Source organism: Arachis ipaensis, chromosome B08 (genome assembly GCF_000816755.2).
Source record: "Arachis ipaensis cultivar K30076 chromosome B08, Araip1.1, whole genome shotgun sequence".
Lineage (NCBI taxonomy): Eukaryota > Viridiplantae > Streptophyta > Magnoliopsida > Fabales > Fabaceae > Arachis > Arachis ipaensis.
In genome coordinates, this window is record NC_029792.2 from 113,790,250 (window position 1) to 113,812,156 (window position 21,907).

The following is a 21,907-nucleotide window of genomic DNA, read 5'->3' on the forward strand; positions in this document are numbered from 1 at the left end:
CAAGGGAGAATTTCAAAACCATGCTATTTCATTGAATAAATGTGGGAAAAGGTGGTAAAATCCCCTAAAATAAGCATAAGATAAACCACGAAATCAGGGTTTATCACCACCCCACCTTTTGAACCTACACGACGTATTTCACGTGTCGCAGCTTCGGAAGTATACTCCTGATGCTAGCCATGTGTTAGAATCTGAATCGGTTCAGTTAAAAGAAGATTTGACGCTTCCAGTGGCTCCGGTCAGAATTGACGATACGAGTATCAAACGGCTGCGTGGGAAAGAGGTTTCGTTAGTCAAAGTGGCATGGAGTCGAGTCGGTGTTGAGGAGCACACTTTGGAACTTGAATCTGAGATGCGGACTGAATACCCACACCTATTCTCAGGTAATTAAATTCAAATTTTGTGGGAAAAATTCCCATTTAGGTGGGTAGAATGTAAAACACGGTTAATTAATGACTAATTAACCCATAAATTAGAATTTATTCTAGAAAGCCAAAAATGTGTTTTTTATGGCTTATTATGATAGAGGAGATTAAAACGAGAATTTTGATACCAATTTTAAAGAAATCGGCCCAAGATTAGACCGAACGGGCTAAACCGGGCCAACCGGACCTATATTGGGCCCTTGACCCAACCAAACAAAACCTAAAACCCTAAAAACAGCACTCTCTCTCTTCTCTAAACCCAAGAACACGCTGAAAATGAAAAAGGAAGGGGGAAGAACACTCTTCCAAAGTTCTACCCATGCTTGATCTTCAAACCACCATAACTTTTGATCCGGAGCTCCGATTGCCGCATCGTTTGCGACCACGCGCTCACCGCAACGAGCTCTAAAAAATCCACTACTTTGTTCTTGAGGCAAGCCACAATTTTAGTTCAGTTCCTCAGCCCTTAAATTCGAATTTTTGGAGAAAAAGTATTGAGATTTTGGGCTCTTTGATGTTATAAGATCCAACTAGCTTGAAGGAGAGGCTTAATCTTGTCTCCTTAATCCTTGGGTGTGGTAAGATTCTCAACCTTAATGCAATTTGTTGGTTTATGATGTTTGGGTATTGAGTTGTTGTGTTTGGATGTGATAATTATATCTTAGGTAGTGTGTAAGTGAATATTGAAGCTTTATTGAGGTCTTGGAGAGCTTGGAATAAACTTTTGGGTGCGAAAAATCTGTTCTTGGAGGTATTGAAGCCTTGAGAGCTTGTGAAAAAGTGATTTGGAGGGTTCCAGGTTAAGCGGGAAAGCGGCTAAGGTATGGTCTCGGTTTTCTGTATCTAAAATATAATGTGGTGTGAAAACTTAGGCTAGAGGCCCTAAGATAGGATTTGAATGGTTGATGTTGTTGAATGGTTGAGATAAATTGTGTGGTTATGTATGTGATTAATGAATATTGATGTTTTGATGGGGTAATGTATGAGAGATATGCATGTTTTGATATATTCTTAATGACTGATTGAGGTTGAATTGTGGGTGAAGCCATGTTGATGGTGAGGATGATATTGATTGTGTGTATTGATGGTTGATTGGAAATGGTATTGTTGGAAATTGGGATGAGAAAATATGTATAATATAATATTGTGTTTGAAGTTGAGTTACTTGGTTGGGATTGGTTAAAATGATGGATTGGTACGTTATGATTTTGATAAAAATGTTAACATATGAGTTGAGGAGGCTTGAGGTTGATTTTTGGTATGTTTTGGTTGGTTTTGAAAAGGGTTGAAATTGGTTTGTTTCGAAAATGGAACTTTGTGGTTTTGTATGAAAATGTAGTTTTTGGGCTTACTTTGATGGAGCATATCTTGGTGTCCGGATCCCCCATTTATATCAAACTTGTTTAGAAATGAAATTCGATTTGAGATGTTTATACCATTCGAAGAACGGATGGAAAATGACTTGAAACGAAAAAGATATGCCTGTCGGAAGATTGGGGTTTGAAACAGGGATTCTGCAGCTTTTTAACTTAGTAAAATTTTTGGCTGATCGTACCCCCACGTGTACGCGTGGCTGACGCGCGCGTGTCGCTATTGAATTTTCACTACTCCACACGTGTGCCTGGTCCATGCGTACGCGTCAATGTGCTGATTCAATTGCCCAACCAAAGTTCCAGAGAGTTATGCGGGTATTGTGCTGATTTTGTGCGTAGGGCACAAAACGCACCCACGCGTATGCGTGGCGGATGCGCAGGCGTCACTTTACGTTCCTCCCATCCACGCGTACGCGTGGGTGATGCTTTCGCATCACTGTAACTTTGCTGCTTTCCACGCGTGCGCGTGGGAGACGCGTGCGCGTGGGAGACGCGTGCGCGTGGGAGACGCGTACGCGTAATCCCGTTTTCACCCCAAAGTTGATTTGAGTTTTCAAAGCCAAATTTCAGACTTCTAAGCCTCCGATCTCACCCATTATGTCTTAAAACTTTATGATATGCCTAGCAATGGGAAGAGCTAGGAAAAATGTGGTAACTTGTGGATGAAGAAAGGGGAGAATTAATTATCAATGATGATCAAAGATGATTGTAAGAGATACGGAGGATAGTGGTGGAAGTGCTTTATATGCCATGAGCTGAAGGGCTGTAATTGTTAATAAATTGGCTGGTTATGGATTGAATTATGAGCCGGATGGCTGAGTTATTACCGAATTATGGCTGAGCCATTTTGAATTATGGCTGAGTATGGTTGCATATATGCGTATTGAATGAAATGTGAATGTTGTACTTCCACTATCTGAGATACGAGTTTCCCTGGGAGAAAGCAGTGGCTAGCCACCATGTGTTCCAGGTGGAGACTCGATACTCTGCTGACCCTATGTCGTAAGTGTGGCCGGATACTGTGAAAGTTCTGGATGAGCTCGCCCCATCAATATACACCAGTGAAGGTGTTGGATATAAATTATGATTTATGTTGTGAATAACTCGAGTTGGGGATGCACGACAGAGGGACAGTCCAATGGTTAGCTACCAGGACTTGTCGGGTTTGCTTTATAACCGACAGATGAGACTCATCAGCTATTAGGACAGGCATACATCATATACATATTATGTGAATTGTTTGGAATTGCCTAATTGACTGCATATTACTTGCTAATTGTCTAAATGCCGTATCTATTTCCTATTTATATATCTCCTTGTCTGATATAATTGTGTTTGCCATATTATATTACTGATGGCGGTTGGGAGGTCTGCAGGATTTGGAAAGGGGACTGTTAGTTAGACTGAAGATCCTTAGTCAGTTGCCATTTATGGTTTAGTCTGTTTATAAGCTTTGATTTATCTGTTGGAAGTTCTAGGATTGCTTTTGGCTTTCCCAGGACATTACATGTTAGATATGTAGGTACTGTTACTATATTGAGAACCTCCGGTTCTCACCCTTGCAGATTTTGTGGTTTTCAGATGCAGGTCGTGAGGCTACTCGCTGAGGCATGCTGGAGACTTCTGAATTAGCGAAGATCCTTGGTTCTCGAGAGTTTATTTTGGTTTCATGTAGATAGTTACTATCTCCACTAAATAATATATACTGTTGACTCCTCTTAGAGGTTGTTTTGGAGAACAGGTTTTGGTAGTTTGTCCTTGGGATTTTTCTTGGGTTCTTACTTTATGTTATATAATTATGTATACTTTTATGCTCAGACTGATTATCTTTGCAAACCGGATATTGAATTTTGATATTCGTATCTTTATCCTCGGACCGGTTATCTTCGCAAACCGGGTCTTGAGTTTTGATATTCGTATCTTTGGCACTCTCTTGTTTATGGATTCGCGTTAGTCTATCCTTTATCTGTTTCGTTACGTTATCGATCGGAGTGTTGCACTTTTCTATTTAACGGTGTTGTTTTACCCCTTTTTTCTTCAAAGGCTCCTAGTTATAAACATTCTTCACACTACTATATATACTAAATTTTACATTTAGAGGTCGTAATACCTCGCCACCTCTGTCTTATGACTTAAGCATAAGGCTCTGTGTGGTAGGGTGTTACATTCTTCTTCACACCAATTTGAATCTTGTGTTTAAAATTTGGAAAAAGAAAAATTTGGTGATTGGAGATGATGGGTTCAGGTACCAATTTGGTTACCACGGTCATTGGGTTTGGGATGAGTGCCACTTTCATTGTGTTTGTGTGCACAAGAATCATTTGTGGGAGGATCAAAGGGAGTGTTGAATCTCGCATGATGTATGAGATTGAATCCAGGATTGACATAGAACAGGTAAAAATTTCACCTCTTCAAACCCTCCATCATTTTTTGAGCTGATTTATTAAGCTTTTTTCTGGGTTGTGATTTGTGAACATGAGTTTGAGTTTTTGATATTCTACTCAACTTTTGTAAAAATTAGTTCTATACTATGTATTATTTGGTCATAGTTCCTAGATTGTTGTTCTGATCCAACCTTCCTTGAGGCATATAAGGAATGAGGACAGTTATAATTTTGGTTCTTTTGTAAGCTTTTATATCAAATGATGCAAATGATGCGTCCTTTTCCTAGAATAAATCTGTGACTTGGCTATAAATTTCAATCAGATGTAGAATTGGTATATAGGTATTGAACAATGTATATACTGCCTTTTCATTTGATTTGTTTGTAAGATGAGTATATGGTTGAGACTTCTTCATAGGTCAGTATTCCATATATCATATACTTTGGGTTCATGAATCTTCATATATCATATAATTCAAGTTGGTGATATTATTCTTTGCCTAATTAGTAGTTTAGTTTATACCTAAGTTGTGGTTTTGTTTATTTTACTTTTTTATCTGTTGGTGATTTAGATTTTAATTTTTCATTGTTTATGATAGCCAGAACATCATGCTAATGACCCTGAATCCGAGCCTGTTATGCTTGATGCAATCCCCACTTTGAAGTTCAACCAAGAGGCCTTCAATGCCATTGAAGATACACAGTTAAGTTCGGTCTCTTAGTTTCAGCTCATGCACAACTTGTTCCTCATATGTTCCTTAATTTTGTATTGTAACTTCTAGTGTTTTCTAGATACTGTAATTGTCTTAACATTGTTTTTCATACTTTATTCATGGAGTTCGATTTTGATGTTTACACTGTCATCCAATCAAATTCTTTCTTTTGGACAACCATTCAAGTAGTTGATTTCAAAAGTTGTTACTTTTGCCGAAGGACATAATTGGATGACTGTGTAAGACATCTTTACATGATAGTCCATAGAAATTAAATCCACGGTTACAAGAGCTAATGATATAAGAAAAGCACTTCATGGATTCGAAATAAGCTCAACCAAGGAGTCAATGAATGGATAACTAATTCGCATTACTTCTACATGTGGGTCATATGTTTGGCAGATTACAGAGAAAGAGAAGTGTTACGCATCATGCCAAAATACGGTCACACATTTCATCTTTCTTGCTGATGAGCAGATAATTTATACGCTTTTTGGTATTGTTTTTAGTATATTTTTAGTAGGATCTAGTTACTTTTAGGGATGTTTTTATTAGTTTTTATGTTAAATTCACATTTCTGGACTTTACTATGAGTTTGTGTGTTTTTCTGTAATTTCAGGTATTTTCTGGCTGAAATTGAGGGACTTGAGCAAAAATCAGATTCAGAGGTTGAAGAAGGACTGCTGATGCTATTGGATTCTGACCTCCCTGTACTCAAAGTAGATTTTCTGGAGCTACAGAACTCAAAATGGTGCGCTTCCAAATGCGTTGGAAAGTTGACATCCAGGGCTTTCCAGCAATATATAATAGTCCATACTTTGGCTAAGTTTAGATGACGCAAAAGGGCATTGAACGCCAGTTCTACGCTGCATTCTGGAGTTAAACGCCAGAAACACGTCACAAGCCAGAGTTGAACGCCAGAAACACGTTACAAACTGGCGTTCAACTCCAAGAATGACCTCTCCACGTGTAAACTTCAAGCTCAGCCCAAGCACACACCAAGTGGTCCCCGGAAGTGGATTTATGCATCAATTACTTACTTCTGTAAACCCTATTGACTAGTTTAGTATATATAGGACTTTTTACTATTGTATTAGGGATCTTTGATCAGTTTTATGCTATCTTAGACTTTCATGGGGGCTGGCCATTCGGCCATGCCTGGACCATTATCACTTATGTATTTTCAAACGGTAGAGTTTCTGCACTCCATAGATTAAGGTGTGGAGCTCTGCTGTTCCTCATGAATTAATACAAAGTACCACTGTTTTTCTATTCAATTCAACTTATTCCGCTTCTAAGATATCCATTCGCACTTCAACATGAATGTGATGATCGTGACAGTCATCATCATTCTCTATGAACACGTGCCTGACAACCACTTCCGTTCTACCTTAGATTGAATGAGTATCTCTTGGATTCCTTAATCAGAATCTTCGTGGTATAAGTTAGAACCCATGGATGGCTATTCCTGAGATCCGGAAAGTCTAAACATTGTCTGTGGTATTCTGAGTAGGATCTGGGAAGGGATGGCTGTGACGAACTTCAAACTCGCGAGTGCTGGGCGTAGTGACAGACGCAAAAGGATAGTAAATCCTATTCCAGTATGATCAAGAACCTCCAGATGATTAGCCATGCCGTGACAGAGCATTTGGACCATTTTCACAGAGAGGATGGGATGTAGCCATTGACAACGGTGATGCCCTTACAGAAAGCTTGCCATGGAAAGGAGTAAGACTGATTGAATGAAGACAGCGGGAAAGCAGAGATTCAGAGGAACGAAAGCATCTCTCTACGCTTATCTGAAACTCTCACCAATGATATGCATAAGTATTTTTATCTTTACTTTCTGTTTATTTATTATTATTATTCGAAAACTCTATAACCATTTGATATCCGCCTGACTGATATTTACAAGGTGACCATAGCTTGCTTCATACCAACAATCTCCATGGGATCGACCCTTACTCACGTAAGGTTTTATTACTTGGACGACCCAGTGCACTTGCTGGTTAGTTGTGCGAAGTTGTGAAGTTATGTTTGGACCATGGTATTGTGCACCAGTTGTTGGCGCCATTGCCAGGGAGAAAACGAACAACAAATTTTACAACCTCTGAGTAACAATTTCGCATACCAAGTTTTTGGCGCCGTTGCCGGGGATTGTTCGAGTTTGGACAACTGACGATTCATCTTGTTGCTCAGATTAGGTAACTTTCTTTTCGTTTTCTTTTCAAAAAAAAATTTTTTTCTTCAAAAATCTTTCAAAAAAAAAAATTTTCTTTTCCTTTTGTTTTCGAAAATTCTTTTAAAATTTTTAAGAATGAATTCTAAAGTTTCAAAATGGTATGCTAAAGTTTGGCTGGCCATCAAGCTTTAGACTAACCTGGTATGATTCCTGGAATCTTAATTGAGGAGTATGAATTCATTGCTTCCTTTACCCTATAGGTTTTCAAAAAAATAAAAATATACAAAAATCCAAAAAAATTCATAAAATCAAAAAATTCAAAAAAATATTTTTGTGTTTCTTGTTATAATCTTGAGTCAATTTTTAAGTTTGGTGTCAATTGCATTTTTCTAAAAAATTTATGTAATTTTCGAAAAAACATGCATTCATAGTATTCTTCATGATCTTCAAGTTGTTCTTGGTAAGTCTTCTTGTTTTGTGTATTTTCTTGTTTTTCATATGCATTTTTCGTTTGTTAGAATCCAAGCATTAAAGATTTCTAAGTTTGGTGTCTTGCATGTTTCTCTTTTCTTGAAAATTTTTAAAAATAAGTCTTGATGTTCATCTTGATCTTCAAAGTGTTCTTGGTGTTCATCTTGACATTCATAGTGTTCTTGCATGCATCATTAGATTTGATCCAAAATTTTCATGCATTGATTCTTTTTCATGTTTTTCTCTTTCATCATAAAAAAATTCAAAAATCAAAAAAATATCTTTCCTTTTTTTCTCTCATAAATTTCGAAAATTTAGATTGACTTTTTCAAAAAATTTTAAAATTCAATTGTTTCTTATGAGTCAAATCAAATTTTCAATTTAAAAATCTTATCTTTCTCAAAATTTTTTTCAAAAATCAAATCTTTTTCATTTTTCTTATTTATTTTCGAAAATTTTAAAAATATTTTTCAAAAATCTTGTTCTTAATTTTATCTCATAATTTTCGAAAATATTATCAACAATTAATGTTTTGATTCAAAAATTTCAAGTTTGTTACTTGCTTGTTGAGAAAGATTCAAACTTTAAGTTCTAGAATCATATCTTGTGATTACTTGTGAGTCAAGTCATTAATTTTGATTTAAAATTCAAATCTTTTTTAAAACTAATTTTAATCATATCTTTTCAAATCATATCTTTTTCAAAAAAAAATTTTAATTTTAAAATATCTTTTCTATCTTCTTATCTTTTCAAAATTGATTTTCAAATCTTTTTCAACTAACTAATTGACTTTTTGTTTGTTTCTTATCTTTTTCAAAACCACCTAACTACTCTTCCCTCTCTAATTTTCGAAAATACCTCCCTCTTTTTTTCAAAAATTCTTTTTAATTAATTAATTATTTTAAATTTTAATTTTAATTTTATTTCCCTTTTAAATTTTCGAAAATCATCAACTCCTTTTCAAAAATTATTTTCGAAAATTTCTCTCTCTCATCTTCTTCTATTTATTTAATTACTTACTAACACTTCTCTTCATCTCATATCTCTACTCCTATCCTCACCCTTGTGTTTGGATTATCCATTCTTCTTCACTCTTATTCCCTTTCTTCTTCTACTAACAATAAGGAACCTCTTTACTATAACATAGAGGATTCCTCTTCTTTTCATGTTCTATTCTCTTTCATATGAGCAGGGACAAGGAAAAGGGCATTCTTGTTGAAGTTGATCCAGAACCTGAAGGACTCTGAAGAGGAAACTAAGATCCCTCATGGAGAAATCATCCAAATCTCTCATGGAAGGATCAAAAGCCTCAACAAGGCTTTAATAATGGTGGAAGAAACAGGTTTAACAATAGTAAACCTTTTCCATCATCCACTCAGCAACAGATAGAGAACTCTGAACAAAATACCTCTAATTTAGCAAACTTAGTCTATGATCTATCTAAGGCCACTGTAAGTTTCATGAATGAAACAAGGTCTTCCATTAGAAATTTGGAAGCACAAGTGGTCCAGCTGAGTAAGAAGATCACTGAAACTCCTCCTAGTACTCTCCCAAGCAATACAGAAGAAAATCCAAAAGGAGAGTGCAAGGGCATTGATATAACTATCATGGCCGAACCCACAAGAGAGGAGGAGGACATGAATCCCAAGGAGGAAGACCTCCTGGGACGTCCAGAGATCAATAAGGAGTTTCCCTCTGAGGAACCAAAGGACTCTGAGGCTCATCTAGAGACCATAGAGATTCCATTAAACCTCCTTACGCCCTTCATGAGCTCTGATGAGTATTCCTCTTCAGAAGAGAATGAGGATGTTACTGAAGAGCAAGTTGCCAAGTTCCTTGGTGCACTCATGAAGCTGAATGCCAATTTATTTGGTAAAGAGACTTGGGGAGATGAACCTCCCCTGTTTACCAATGAACTAAATGCATTGGATCAACTGAGATTGCCTCAGAAGAAACAGGATCCTGGAAAGTTCCTAATACCTTGTACCATAGGCACCATGACCTTTGAGAAGGCTCTATGTGACCTGGGGTCAGGAATAAACCTCATGCCACTCTCTATAATGGAGAAACTGGGAATCTTTGACGTGCAAGCTGCCAGAATCTCACTAGAGATGGCAGACAACTCAAGAAAAGAGGCTTATGGACAAGTAGAGGACGTGTTAGTAAAGGTTGAAGGTCTTTACATCCCTGCTGATTTCATAATCCTGGATACTGGGAAGGATGAGGATGAATCCATCATTCTTGGAAGACCCTTCCTAGCCACAGCAAGAGCTGTGATTGATGTTGACAGAGGTGAACTAGTCCTTCAATTGAATGAGGACTCCCTTGTGTTTAAAACTCAAGGTCATCCTTCTGTAAACATAGAAAAGAGGCACATTAAGCTTCTCTCAGTACAGAGTCAACTAAAGCCCCCACAGTCAAACTCTAAGTTTGGTGTTGGGAAGCCTCAGCCAAACTCTAAGTTTGGTGTTGAACTCCCATATCCAAACTCTAAGTTTGGTGTTGGGAGTCTATAAAATTGACCTGATCACCTGTGTGGTTCCATGAGAGCCCACTGTCAAGCTATTGACATTAAAGAAGCGCTTGTTGGGAGGCAACCCAATTTTTATTTTTCTAATTTTATTGTTATTTCATGTTTTATTAGGTTCATGATCATGTGGAGTCACAAAATAAATCAAAAAATTAAAAACAGAATCAAAAACAGCAGAAGAAAAATCACACCATGGAGGAAGGGCTTATTGGCGTTTAAACGCCAGTAAGGAGCATCTGGCTGGTGTTCAACGCCAGAACAGAGCATGGATCTGGCGTTGAACGCCCAAAATAAGCAGCATCCTGGCATTCAGATGCCAGGAATGCACACTGAGGAAAGCTGGCGCTGAACGCCAGAAACAAGCATAGAACTGGCGTTCAACGCCAGAAACATGCTGCATCTGGGCGCTGAACGCCCAGAACAAGCACCAATTCGGCGTTTAAATGCCAGAATTGCATGCAAAGGCATTTTACATGCCTAATTGGTGCAGGGATGCAATTCCTTGACACCTCAGGATCTGTGGACCCCACAGGATCATCTCAAGATCTGTGGACCCCACAAGATCCCCACCTACCTCCACTCATACTCTTCCCTCTTCTCAATGTTCATCCTCTCTTTCCAATAAACACCCTTCCCTAAAACCTTTCACCAATCACCTCAAGCTCTCTTCCCTATTACCTATTCACCACTCACATCCACCCACTCTTCCCCATAAACCTACTTCATACACCCCACCTACCTTCAAAATTCAAAATCACTTTCCCACCCAAACCCACCCTAAATGGCCGAACCTAAACCCTCTCCCTTCACTATATAAACTCCTCCATTCTTCTTCAATTTCACACAACATAACCCCTTCCTCCTCTTCTTGGCCGAAACACATCTCTCTCTCCCTCTCCTCCATTTCTTCTTCTTCTTCATCTATTCTTTCTTTTCTTGCTCGAGGGCGAGCAATATTCTAAGTTTGGTGTGGTAAAAGCATAAAGCTTTTTGTTTTTCCATTACCATGGCACCTAAGACCGGAGAATCCTCTAGAAAAGGAAAAGGGAAGACAAAAGCTTCCACCTCCGAGTCATGGGAGATGGAAAGATTCATCTCCAAAGCCCATCAAGACCACTTCTATGATGTTGTGGCCAAGAAGAAGGTGATCCCCGAGGTCCCTTTCAAACTCAAGAGAAATGAGTATCCGGAAATCCGACATGAAATCCAAAGAAGAGGTTGGGAAGTTCTAACAAAATCCATCCAGCAAGTTGGAATTCTAATGGTTCAAGAGTTCTATGCTAATGCATGGATCACTAGGAACCATGATCAAAGTAAGAACCCGAACCCAAAGAATTATCTCACCATGGTTCGGGGGAAATACTTAGATTTTAGTCCGGAAAATGCGAGGTTGGCGTTTAACTTGCCTATAATGCAAGGAGATGCACGCCCCTACACTAGAAGGGTCAACTTTGATCAAAGGTTGGACCAAGTCCTCATGGACATATGTGTGGAAGGAGCTCAATGGAAGATTGACTCAAAAGACAAACCGGTTCAACTTAGAAGACTGGACCTCAAGCCTGTGGCTAGAGGATGGTTGGAGTTCATCCAACGCTCCATCATTCCCACTAGCAACCGATCTGAAGTTACTGTGGATCGAGCCATCATGATTCATAGCATCATGATTGGAGAGGAAGTAGAAGTTCATGAAGTCATCTCCCTTGAACTCTACAAAATAGCCGAAAAGCCCTCCCCCTTGGCAAGGCTAGCTCTCCCTCATCTTATTTTCCATCTATGTTACTCATCTGGAGCTTTCATAGAAGGAGACATTCCCATTGAGGAAGAGAAGCCCATCACAAAGAAAAGGATGGAGCAAACAAGAGAGCCCACTCATGGAGCTCAAGAAACACGTGAGGAAGCTCATCATCAAGAAATCCCTGAGATACCTCAAGGGATGCACTTTCCTCCACAGAATTTTTGGGAGCAAATCAACACCTCCCTAGGAGAATTAAGTTCCAACATGGGACAACTAAGGGTGGAACATCAAGAGCACTCCATCATACTCCATGAAATTAGAGAAGATCAAAGAGCAATGAGGGAGGAGCAACAAAGACAAGGAAGAGACATAGAAGAGCTCAAGGACATCATTGGTTCCTCAAGAAGGAAACGTCACCATCACTAAGGTGGACTCATTCCTTGTTCTTAAATTTTCTGTTTTTCGTTTTCTTATGTTAAATGTTTATCTATGTTTGTGTCTTTATTACATGATCATCAATGTCTAAGTGTTTATGCCTTAAAGTAGTGAATATGAATCCATCACCTCTCTTAAATGAAAAATGTTTTTAATTCAAAAGAACAAGAAGTACATGAGTTTCGAATTTATCCTTAAACTTAGTTTAATTATATTGATGTGGAGACAATACTTTTTGTTTTCTGAATGAATGCTTGAACAGTGCATATGTCTTTTGAATCTGTGGCATTTATGTATCCGGTGGTAATACTGGAAAACAAAGTGCTTAGGGCCACGGCCAAGACTCATAAAGTAGCTGTGTTCAAGAATCAACATACTGAACTAGGAGAATCAATAACACTATCTGAACTCTGAGTTCCTATAGATGCCAATCATTCTGGACTTCAATGGATAAAGTGAGATGCAAAAACTATTCAAGAGGCAAAAAGCTACAAGTCCCGCTCATCTGATTGGAGCTATGTTTCATTGATATTTTGAAATTTATAATATATTCTCTTCTTTTTATCCTATTTGATTTTCAGTTGCTTGGGGACAAGCAACAATTTAAGTTTGGTGTTGTGATGAGTGGATAATTTATACGCTTTTGGGCATTGTTTTTAGTATGTTTTTAGTAGGATCTAGTTACTTTTAGGGATGTTTTTATTAGTTTTTATGTTAAATTCACATTTCTGGACTTTACTATGAGTTTGTGTGTTTTTTTGTAATTTCAGATATTTTCTGGCTGAAATTAAGGGACTTGAGCAAAAATCAGATTCAGAGGTTGAAGAAGGACTGCTGATGCTGTTGGATTCTGACCTCCCTGTACTCAAAGTGGATTTTCTGGAGCTACAAAACTCAAAATGGCGCGCTTCCAATTGCGTTGGAAAGTAGACATCCAGAGCTTTCCAGAAATATATAATAGTTCATACTTTGGCCAAGTTTAGATGACGCAAAAGGGTGTTGAACGCCAGTTCTACGCTGCAGTCTGGAGTTAAACGCCAGAAACACGTCACAAGCCAGAGTTGAACGCCAGAAACACGTTACAAACTGGCGTTCAACTCCAAGAATGACCTCTCCACGTGTAAACTTCAAGCTCAGCCCAAGCACATACCAAGTGGTCCCCGGAAGTGGATTTATGCATCAATTACTTACTTCTGTAAACCCTAGTGACTAGTTTAGTATATATAGGACTTTTTACTATTGTATTAGGGATCTTTGATCAGTTTTATGCTATCTTAGACTTTCATGGGGGCTGGCCATTCGGCCATGCCTGGACCATTATCACTTATGTATTTTCAAACGGTAGAGTTTCTGTACTCCATAGATTAAAGTGTGGAGCTCTGCTGTTCCTCATGAATTAATACAAAGTATCACTGTTTTTCTATTCAATTCAACTTATTCCGCTTCTAAGATATCCATTCGCACTTCAACATAAATGTGATGATCGTGACAGTCATCATCATTCCCTATGAACACGTGCCTGACAACCACTTCCGTTCTACCTTAGATTGAATGAGTATCTCTTGGATTCCTTAATCAGAATCTTCGTGGTATAAGTTATCTCTCTATGCTTATCTGAAACTCTCACCAATGATATGCATAAGTATTTTTATCTTTACTTTCTGTTTATTTATTATTATTATTCGAAAACTCTATAACCATTTGATATCCGCCTGACTGATATTTACAAGGTGACCATAGCTTGCTTCATACCAACAATCTCCGTGGGATCGACCCTTACTCACGTAAGGTTTTATTACTTGGACGACCCAGTGCACTTGCTGGTTAGTTGTGCGAAGTTGTGAAGTTATGTTTGGACCATGGTATTGTGCACCAGTTGTTGGCGCCATTGCCAGGGAGAGAACGAACAACAAATTTTACAACCTCTGAGTAACAATTTCGCATACCACTTGCATTGACATATGGCTGAGGAAACAATCCACTTTCCCGGTATGCCGTCTGCCGTTGAAAAACTCATCCGAGGTGAAACATGTTAGAGCTGCTACATTTACCATGAGCCAGCCTCTTGATGAGTCGCACAAGAACCGACCGATATCAATGTTATTGTTGATCCTTATGTTGGTTCAGAGAGTGGGAGGTTGTAACACAAGAACTGATTTTTAGATTATCTGTATTACATTGAAATGTTTTCTATGGTTTTCGTTTTTAGATTTCAAATTTCAATAATACAAATTACATAGCTTTGTAGTTTTCTATGGTGTACCATGATAGGTTAAAGACACAAACTATATTCCATGAATACATACAAATGTAAAATGTTACATAATCATAATGATTACTTGAATGGTGGAAATTGAATTTTATATATACTTATTACTACTATTTCTATTTCATTTTATCCATTCTTTTTTTTTTTGTATGTTCTTAAGATAAGGTATTTTGAAAGTAAAAAAAAAGTATTTTTGGTATAATTTGTATATAAATAAGCAAAAGAATGATAGTGACAAAATAAAAGGGATTATAAGAATATCTTTCATTGAATATTTATAGTTTTATCGAATTTTCAATTAAGTCCCTATAGTTTTCTTCTTTTCAATTGGTCCCTAAGGGTATACAAGTAATTTCACAATTCACTAACATTTTTTTATGTTTAACGTTAACGGAGACTAAATTGAAAAAAAATAATGTATAGGGACCCAATTGAAAAGAAAAAAAGTATAGGGATCTAATTGAAAATTCGGTGAAACTATATGGACTTGCAGAGTAATTAAACCTAAATTTTTTTTAATAAAAAAATATATCTTTATTTAATTACATGATAGAACATATATTCATATGTAAAATATAATATAATAAAATAAATCTATTCAGAGTATTTAAAAGTATAATTAAAATCATTTACATACAAATATAATAGTAAAATTTGTACTCTAAACAAGTAAACATATCTTTTATCATACATAAATTATTTAAAAAAATGAATAAATTATTAAAATTAATAACACAAGTTTAAAATGATAAAATCCAAGATATTTTTTTTAATGAAAAAATTTAATAACCAAACTAACTATTAATTATGTTGGTAAGGAGTGATTCACGACAAAAAGAAGAATCCAATGAGAGGACAGGAGATAGCGATGACGTTGGCGCTGGCTTAAGGGCGATGGGAATTCAATGATGTCGTTAAGAATCATGCACGGACGAAAGAGAAATTGCGAGAGGGCAGGAGATCGCGACAATATCGGCACTTCTTGTCATGAGAGCCACTACAAGATTTCTATATATTTGTGGGTGTTTTTTAAGGGGGGGGTTTTTAAAAGCCTCCCCAATATATTTTATATGTGACATTTTCATAAACCCCACGGACTAACAATAAACCCCAGCGTTAATTACTACATAACTAAAACTCTTTCAAAATCCAATAGTCACTCGAAGAGAGGGAACCGAAGAGTGAGAGGGAACCGAAACCCTAAGCTCGTGATAGACATCTCCACCGCCATTTTCGTCGCCGCCTCCGCCGCCGCCTCCGCCGCCATTGCTGCCATCGCTGCTGCTAGAGTTCATCTCTTTTCTGCTTCTACCATAAAGCTATTGAGATCGAGCCAAGGCGCCTCCTTCATCAACGCGTTTCCAGACCTAATCGCAACATCCAAGTATTTGAGATCAAGAGAAAGTGCCTCTTCGGTCAACTCTCCCCGCCAATGACGCTCGTGTTCTCCATCGGCATTCTATCCCTCCTGTACGCTCTTCTCTACACTCATTCTCAATTTATGGTTCTCCTTCTCTTTTTCCTTGTTTTTTTGTTTTTCATTCGCAGATTATGAATGCTTTGTTATGTAATATAATATTCTATGAGTTTTATTATCTCTTAATGGATAACATTGTTTCAAATTCTCAAGCACTCCAAGTGATTGATGAATTGTTTATTCTCTTACTTCAAATCCTGATAAATTAATTTTCTAATTTTGAACTTTGATTTCGTGACACTCTTTTATTTTGATATTAATGTATATATTTGAAATCCCGATAAATTGATTTTATTTAGAAATAGCTATGTTGGATGAGGTGTTTGTTAAATCTCAAATTGGCTACGTCTATGATCACATAAACTGCACCTCTTCTGCTGAATGAAGATGATTATCACATGATGCTTAGGTTTTTTCCCAAGACAACTGTGGATGTTTTTGCATTAGTGCTGGAATCTGGCGGCAGTAAGCTTTTATTTCATAATGTATTTCTGTTTACTTGATAAGAGATGATGTATTCAATGGTTAGAAACTAAGGATGATAATTTTCTAAATATAAGTTACCTAAAAGCAATATAAAAATGAAGTTATGTTAATTGTTCTTTCAGAACCAAGGTTTGAATTTCACTAACAGAGTCCAAAATATGTCAAATGCCTTAGAAGGATTAGCTTAGTCCAAAATGAAATTTTGATTTACTATCAAACTTGATCTTCTGCAATCTTCTAGTTAATTTTGATTACCCCCAAAAATTACACGTTTCTTTAGTTTTTTTAATGATTGCAGTCCTGTCTCAGTAAGAATCTTGTCATTGATTCTATTTTTGAGGAGGGAAACTCCCAAGATGGAAGCTTGATGATTACGTGCATGCCTTCTCGCTATGATTAACGAGGTATTCCTATTTATTTTATTATTCTCAAGAACAATACTTAGCAAATGCCAAGGTTTCATGTTCTGAGGATTGATGCATTGCTATTTTGTTTAGACTCTAGCGAGAGAAACTCTTATATTAATGTAATTATTAAATGCAAGGAATGAATTATCAGTGACATTCTAGTTTCTTGCGTGCAGGGAATGCAGCTTTGCCTTGACGTTTGTGCAAAACTTGCAAAGATTATGAGGTCGTGTTTGAAAGAAATTGCTTCTGATTCTCAGGAATAGAATGTGAGTTTCAATTTTAGCACAAAAGTCACAAGATGTGCTGTTAAATTGTTTTGTTTTTTGTTTCTTTTTTATTCGCTTTTTTTTTCTTTTTTCGCTTTTTTTTTTTGAAGATCAAGATAATGAGAACTGTTGACAATTCTTGTATATTTAAATTTTATAAATAACTATTTGCTCTTCGTCAAGAAGGATCAACAGGGACACAGGGAAGCAAAAATGGGAAGGAAGATTTGTTGATAAAGCACATTTATTAGACAACAAATGGATTTGTGTACAAATTACAAAATTACTAACTACTCATTATATAATCACTACCAATTTTTTTTTCTTTTTCTCTTTCTATATCCTAATATTTGAATTTTATTGTATGCAGGCGGGTGCGAAAGTAAATGTTAGTGCCGGTGGAACAACTCCTTTACACATTGCAGCTGATTATATTACAATGCTATAATTAAATTATCTTTTAGAAAGTAATATTAAGGTAATGCGACAATGAGTTCAATTTAGTAGTTAATGTTTGGCTTTTGTATTACACTAATGACCTTCTATTTAGTACTTTCTGATTTGTTTGCTTATTACTTTAAAAGTTCTGGTTCGGCAATGATAATATGATATATATGAAACATACATGAGCGCTGAAAAAAAAGTGGATATTTGATCACCATTCAATATGATCATTTTGATTGAAGTTGCAGCAGCATAGTGTTCACTATTGTAACCTAAATATGTATTACCTTAATGTTGTTTCTTTTTATTGATAAACAAAGAACTTTATTAAGATGGAAAAGAAGAGTTTTGACAATCCATGTTTGCAGAAATTTGAAGTACCAGAGACCATAGAACAACGCATTCTAGAAGCTGCTGTGCCTGGGGAGGCAATCAGATTTGCTGTTACAGCATATACACTGGGTAATGCTGATAGAGAAGCAAAATCATATGATTCCTCCATGGTAAATGTTGGAGATAATAGTGGTAAGTTTATTATCATCTTATGTGAATCACTAATTATTTATCGTTAGTCGGTTACCAAAATTTACTGCACTCATATCAGTAGTATGATACTTCTTTTCCTTACCTTTTTACTTGGATTCAAGGTGGTATTGCAAACGAGGTGTCAATACTTTGGCATGCAAATTTTGAGGAATTTATACGGCATCTTAGGCATAAGGTTGGTTTTTTTATAAGTTTCCTACTCTTTTGTTTTTTCTTTCTAATGATCTGGTTGATATATTTATGGATCTCATGCCATAAGGTGCTGTTATATGTATTTGGTGAATTCTTCTTCTCCATCTTCCCTTAGCATTCTGTATATTATTATTGGATGAATACACTTGAAATATCCCATGCAAATTACAGTTATTGGTCGAGAATGAAAGAAAGTGACTGGATGAATAAATTTCATATATCTCTCCCTTTCAAAGGAGAAAGTGTTGCCCACTATTTTTACTTTTCAACAAATACATATGCCACTTCTTTTGCCCTTTCCACATGTGTATATGTTTTGATACTATGTCAAGATGTCTATGAAAAATTGCATACTTTGGAATTTGTGAGGGAGATCTATGTAATTTATTATTTACATTCTTTTTTAAAATTTTAAGGGATTGATGGTGTTAAAATTTTGAACTTTTGATGTTTTTAAGTATTTGGTGGGCTTTGCTTTTTGAGTGTCAATTTGAATTTTGATTTGAAAATTGAGTATATGTGAAGATTCAGACAAAGTGATGGAATTTTGTGCTGTTCAGCTCAATTTCTTGTCTTGTATAGTGTGAAAATTGGAATTGTCTCTCATAGTGAATAGTGTTATGTTATATGCTGTTGATTTTGTTGTTAAAGCTCTGTTTTTGAATTATGGTATACACTTTCAGACAGCCATTATGTTAGATAATCAGCTTTAGGTATCTTATTAGTTGTTAGGGATGAGTTTGTCTCCTACTTTATCCCTCTTCTAATTACGGTCTTTTTTATTAATTTCTTTGTCAGCGTATGTTATCTATCAAGGGCTTAAAGTTTTCTCAACAATCTTCTAAAAGGTTACTAATCTTGGTTTTGATATTCTTTTTTCCCTTTTGGCAGTGTTTTATTTTCGTTTTTTTTAATCCTTATCACTCTACCACCATGAATTTGAATTAACTATCATTCATTTTCTTTCTTATCGATAAGGTGTTCTTGCTTCTATTATTTTCATTCATGGGGCAAATCACCACTTCTGTGGCAGAACCTGTGTCTCAAGAAGCTTCAACTGATGATGAAATTTTTATATACCAGAGCTTGATCTTTGACGATGGTCTCAAGGTACTTTGGTCGTGTTTAATGTTCTTTTATGTGGCGAAGTTTGTTCCTCAACCATACCTCCTTCATGGCTAGTGCCTGTTTGTATAATGCATCTCTTGCTTTAATCTAGTGTAGGGTTCCATTATTAAGTAGGTTTTATTATATAATTTTGTTTGCTAACTATTTCTCATATTTTTATCACTTCTTAGGATTTGAAAAATCTCAGATCACAGTTATACTCAGCTGCCGAGTATTTTGAACTTTCATACCCCAATGATGACCAAAAATAAATGTGAGTTACTTTCTATGTGCTGTTATATATGTATAATGGTAGTATTATATCCTTTATTCCCATCTTTATTTTGTTTTCTCTTTTCATGTTATGGTTGATATGTAGAGACATTAAAGGATTATGCGATTAAAGCTCTTGTGAATATTGTGGATCATTTAGATTATTGGAGGCATCAACTTGGGTTTGTTGATTTGAGGTGCTGAGAATAAATATGTTTTTAGGCATAGAATCATTTCATATTCTTTTATTTATAGGATCCAGGATGTCATAAAATATATGGTTACTAGGAAGTGAAAAAAACTTAGAAATTCATGTCGGTCCTTTTTTAATGCTTCTGTATACTCTTAAGTTGACGTCCTTCATTATTGATTTAAGTGTTTGTATCGATTTATGTAGAATAGAAGTTTGCATTTAGATGTTAATCTCATGAGAATTTCACATGTTTAGCACGTTGGGTTGGCTATCAAATAGCTTTTAAATTTTTTATTTACCAAACACAATAAAAGATTTAAAAATATTAAAAAATAATTTTTAATTTGAGAGTATGTAAATGAAATAAGATTAATGAATGATTCAAAATTAAAAATAAATAAATAATTATAAGATTTGTGGAGGTTTAAAAATTTCACAAAATAGTTAATTTTTGTTAAATTAAAAAATCAATTTGTGGGGGTTTTAAACTGTCCCAAAGTGATTTAAAATTGCCACAAAAGTCTAACATAAAACCTCCACTAAACACAAACAAAACCTCTATTGAATAGATTGTGGAGGTTTTTAAAAACCCCCCACAAAAAACCTTGTAGCACCTCAAATTTTGGGGGTTTTTGAAACCCCCCAATTAACCATTTCGTGGGGGTTATAAATCTCCACAAATAAAAAAAAACTGCCACAAATAAATAAAAACCTTGTAGTGAGCGACGACAATGCTTAGAAGGACCAAAACTACGTAATGAAGAGAGAATGGAGGAGTGGAAATGTGCTTCAATTAACAGAGTGGAATTTTGATATTTTAAGAAATTATATCATTATCTATCTCAAATAATAAATTACAAAATAACCCAACTATAGTTAAGATAATGACCAATTAAAATGTGACACATCATAAAGGATAATTTATATGTTATTTTAGAGGGGGTTGGATAGAATTTACCTAAAAATTAATATTTCTTTTAAAAAAGTTGAAAATTTTACCTTTGTTATTGTTATTATTGTGTAGAATAAACCTATGACCAAACAACCAAGAATCATAGATCTTGGAAAGGTAGCGGCCTTTTTTAGCACAAAAGTCTGAAAATTATCACGTGTATTTGAAATCCAAAAAAAATTAAAATGCATTAGACTTCATGAAAATTGCATGATAGGAAACTAAATAATGTAATTTTTTTTAAAACCATATAAAAATTAACGAAATTATAAAGACTGGGAGAGTAATCTAATAATTAAATATTGTAGTTAAGTAGTTTAGTAAGACACAATACCTTCATGTGAAGAAAAGGTCCTATATGAAATGATGTCAACATAGCAATTGCATTAGATAGTGATGTGAGGATTATAGATCTCTTCCATCTTAATAAAGGCTAGATATAAAGAGTTACAAACATGTCAATAATCTAGTTTCTGTTATATAAATATGTTATACTTGAAAATATTAAAATCACAAGCCAATGCCCTTAAATTAACATACAAAATAATGGGCCTAATCATGGCTTTATTATCTTTATTTTTTATTTTTGTTTTAATCGATTTTAATCCATCTTGAATTTGACACTTCTAAAGTAACAAGATTACTTATTTTAATTATAAGCAGAACACAAAATAAAAACAATTTAAATAAAAAGTTAATTAACTTGTATCTTGCCAACGAGCTATAACTCATATGACATAATCTCTTCATATTTACCTACAGGTCGCGGATTTAAGACTTATTCTTAACTTTGAAAAAAAAACTAACTTGTGTCTTAAAGATATAATATTTTTTTTCCTGCCCTGCACAAAAAAACACAAAGAATAAGCTTTCTCTACGTAATGTTTTTCAATAACAAAGTGGAACTAGCCACTTTCTTGTGCATAGAATTTTTTAAATAAAAATATTTCCGTATAAATATGATATTATGATTGGTTAAATAATTTAGTCAAATATATTTAATAAAAAATTATAAAATTATTTAATAATTAATAATATTATCTTC

At 35.5% G+C, this 21,907-nt stretch overlaps 1 protein-coding gene and 1 long non-coding RNA gene across 18 annotated transcripts; both read left to right on the plus strand.

The window, feature by feature from the left end:
• Window positions 4,001-14,410, plus strand: LOC110265351 (RING-H2 finger protein ATL64-like). The gene is made up of 4 exons (XM_021108311.1): window positions 4,001-4,192; window positions 4,781-4,887; window positions 5,280-5,356; window positions 14,196-14,410. The coding sequence occupies exons 1-4, from the start codon at window positions 4,031-4,033 to the stop codon at window positions 14,408-14,410; spliced, it is 561 nt and encodes a 186-aa protein (XP_020963970.1). The 5' UTR covers window positions 4,001-4,030.
• Window positions 15,558-20,164, plus strand: LOC107613085. 17 transcript variants are annotated; one of them, XR_002352887.1, is made up of 11 exons: window positions 15,558-15,986; window positions 16,403-16,883; window positions 17,063-17,155; window positions 17,339-17,423; window positions 17,526-17,633; window positions 17,968-18,124; window positions 18,247-18,320; window positions 19,136-19,185; window positions 19,316-19,447; window positions 19,636-19,718; window positions 19,824-20,164. It is a non-coding gene; the product is annotated as an uncharacterized LOC107613085 (long non-coding RNA). The 17 variants fall into 17 exon arrangements; XR_002352886.1 differs by having other exon boundaries at window positions 17,342-17,423; XR_002352889.1 differs by lacking the exon at window positions 17,339-17,423 and having other exon boundaries at window positions 15,559-15,986; window positions 16,293-16,458; window positions 16,602-16,883.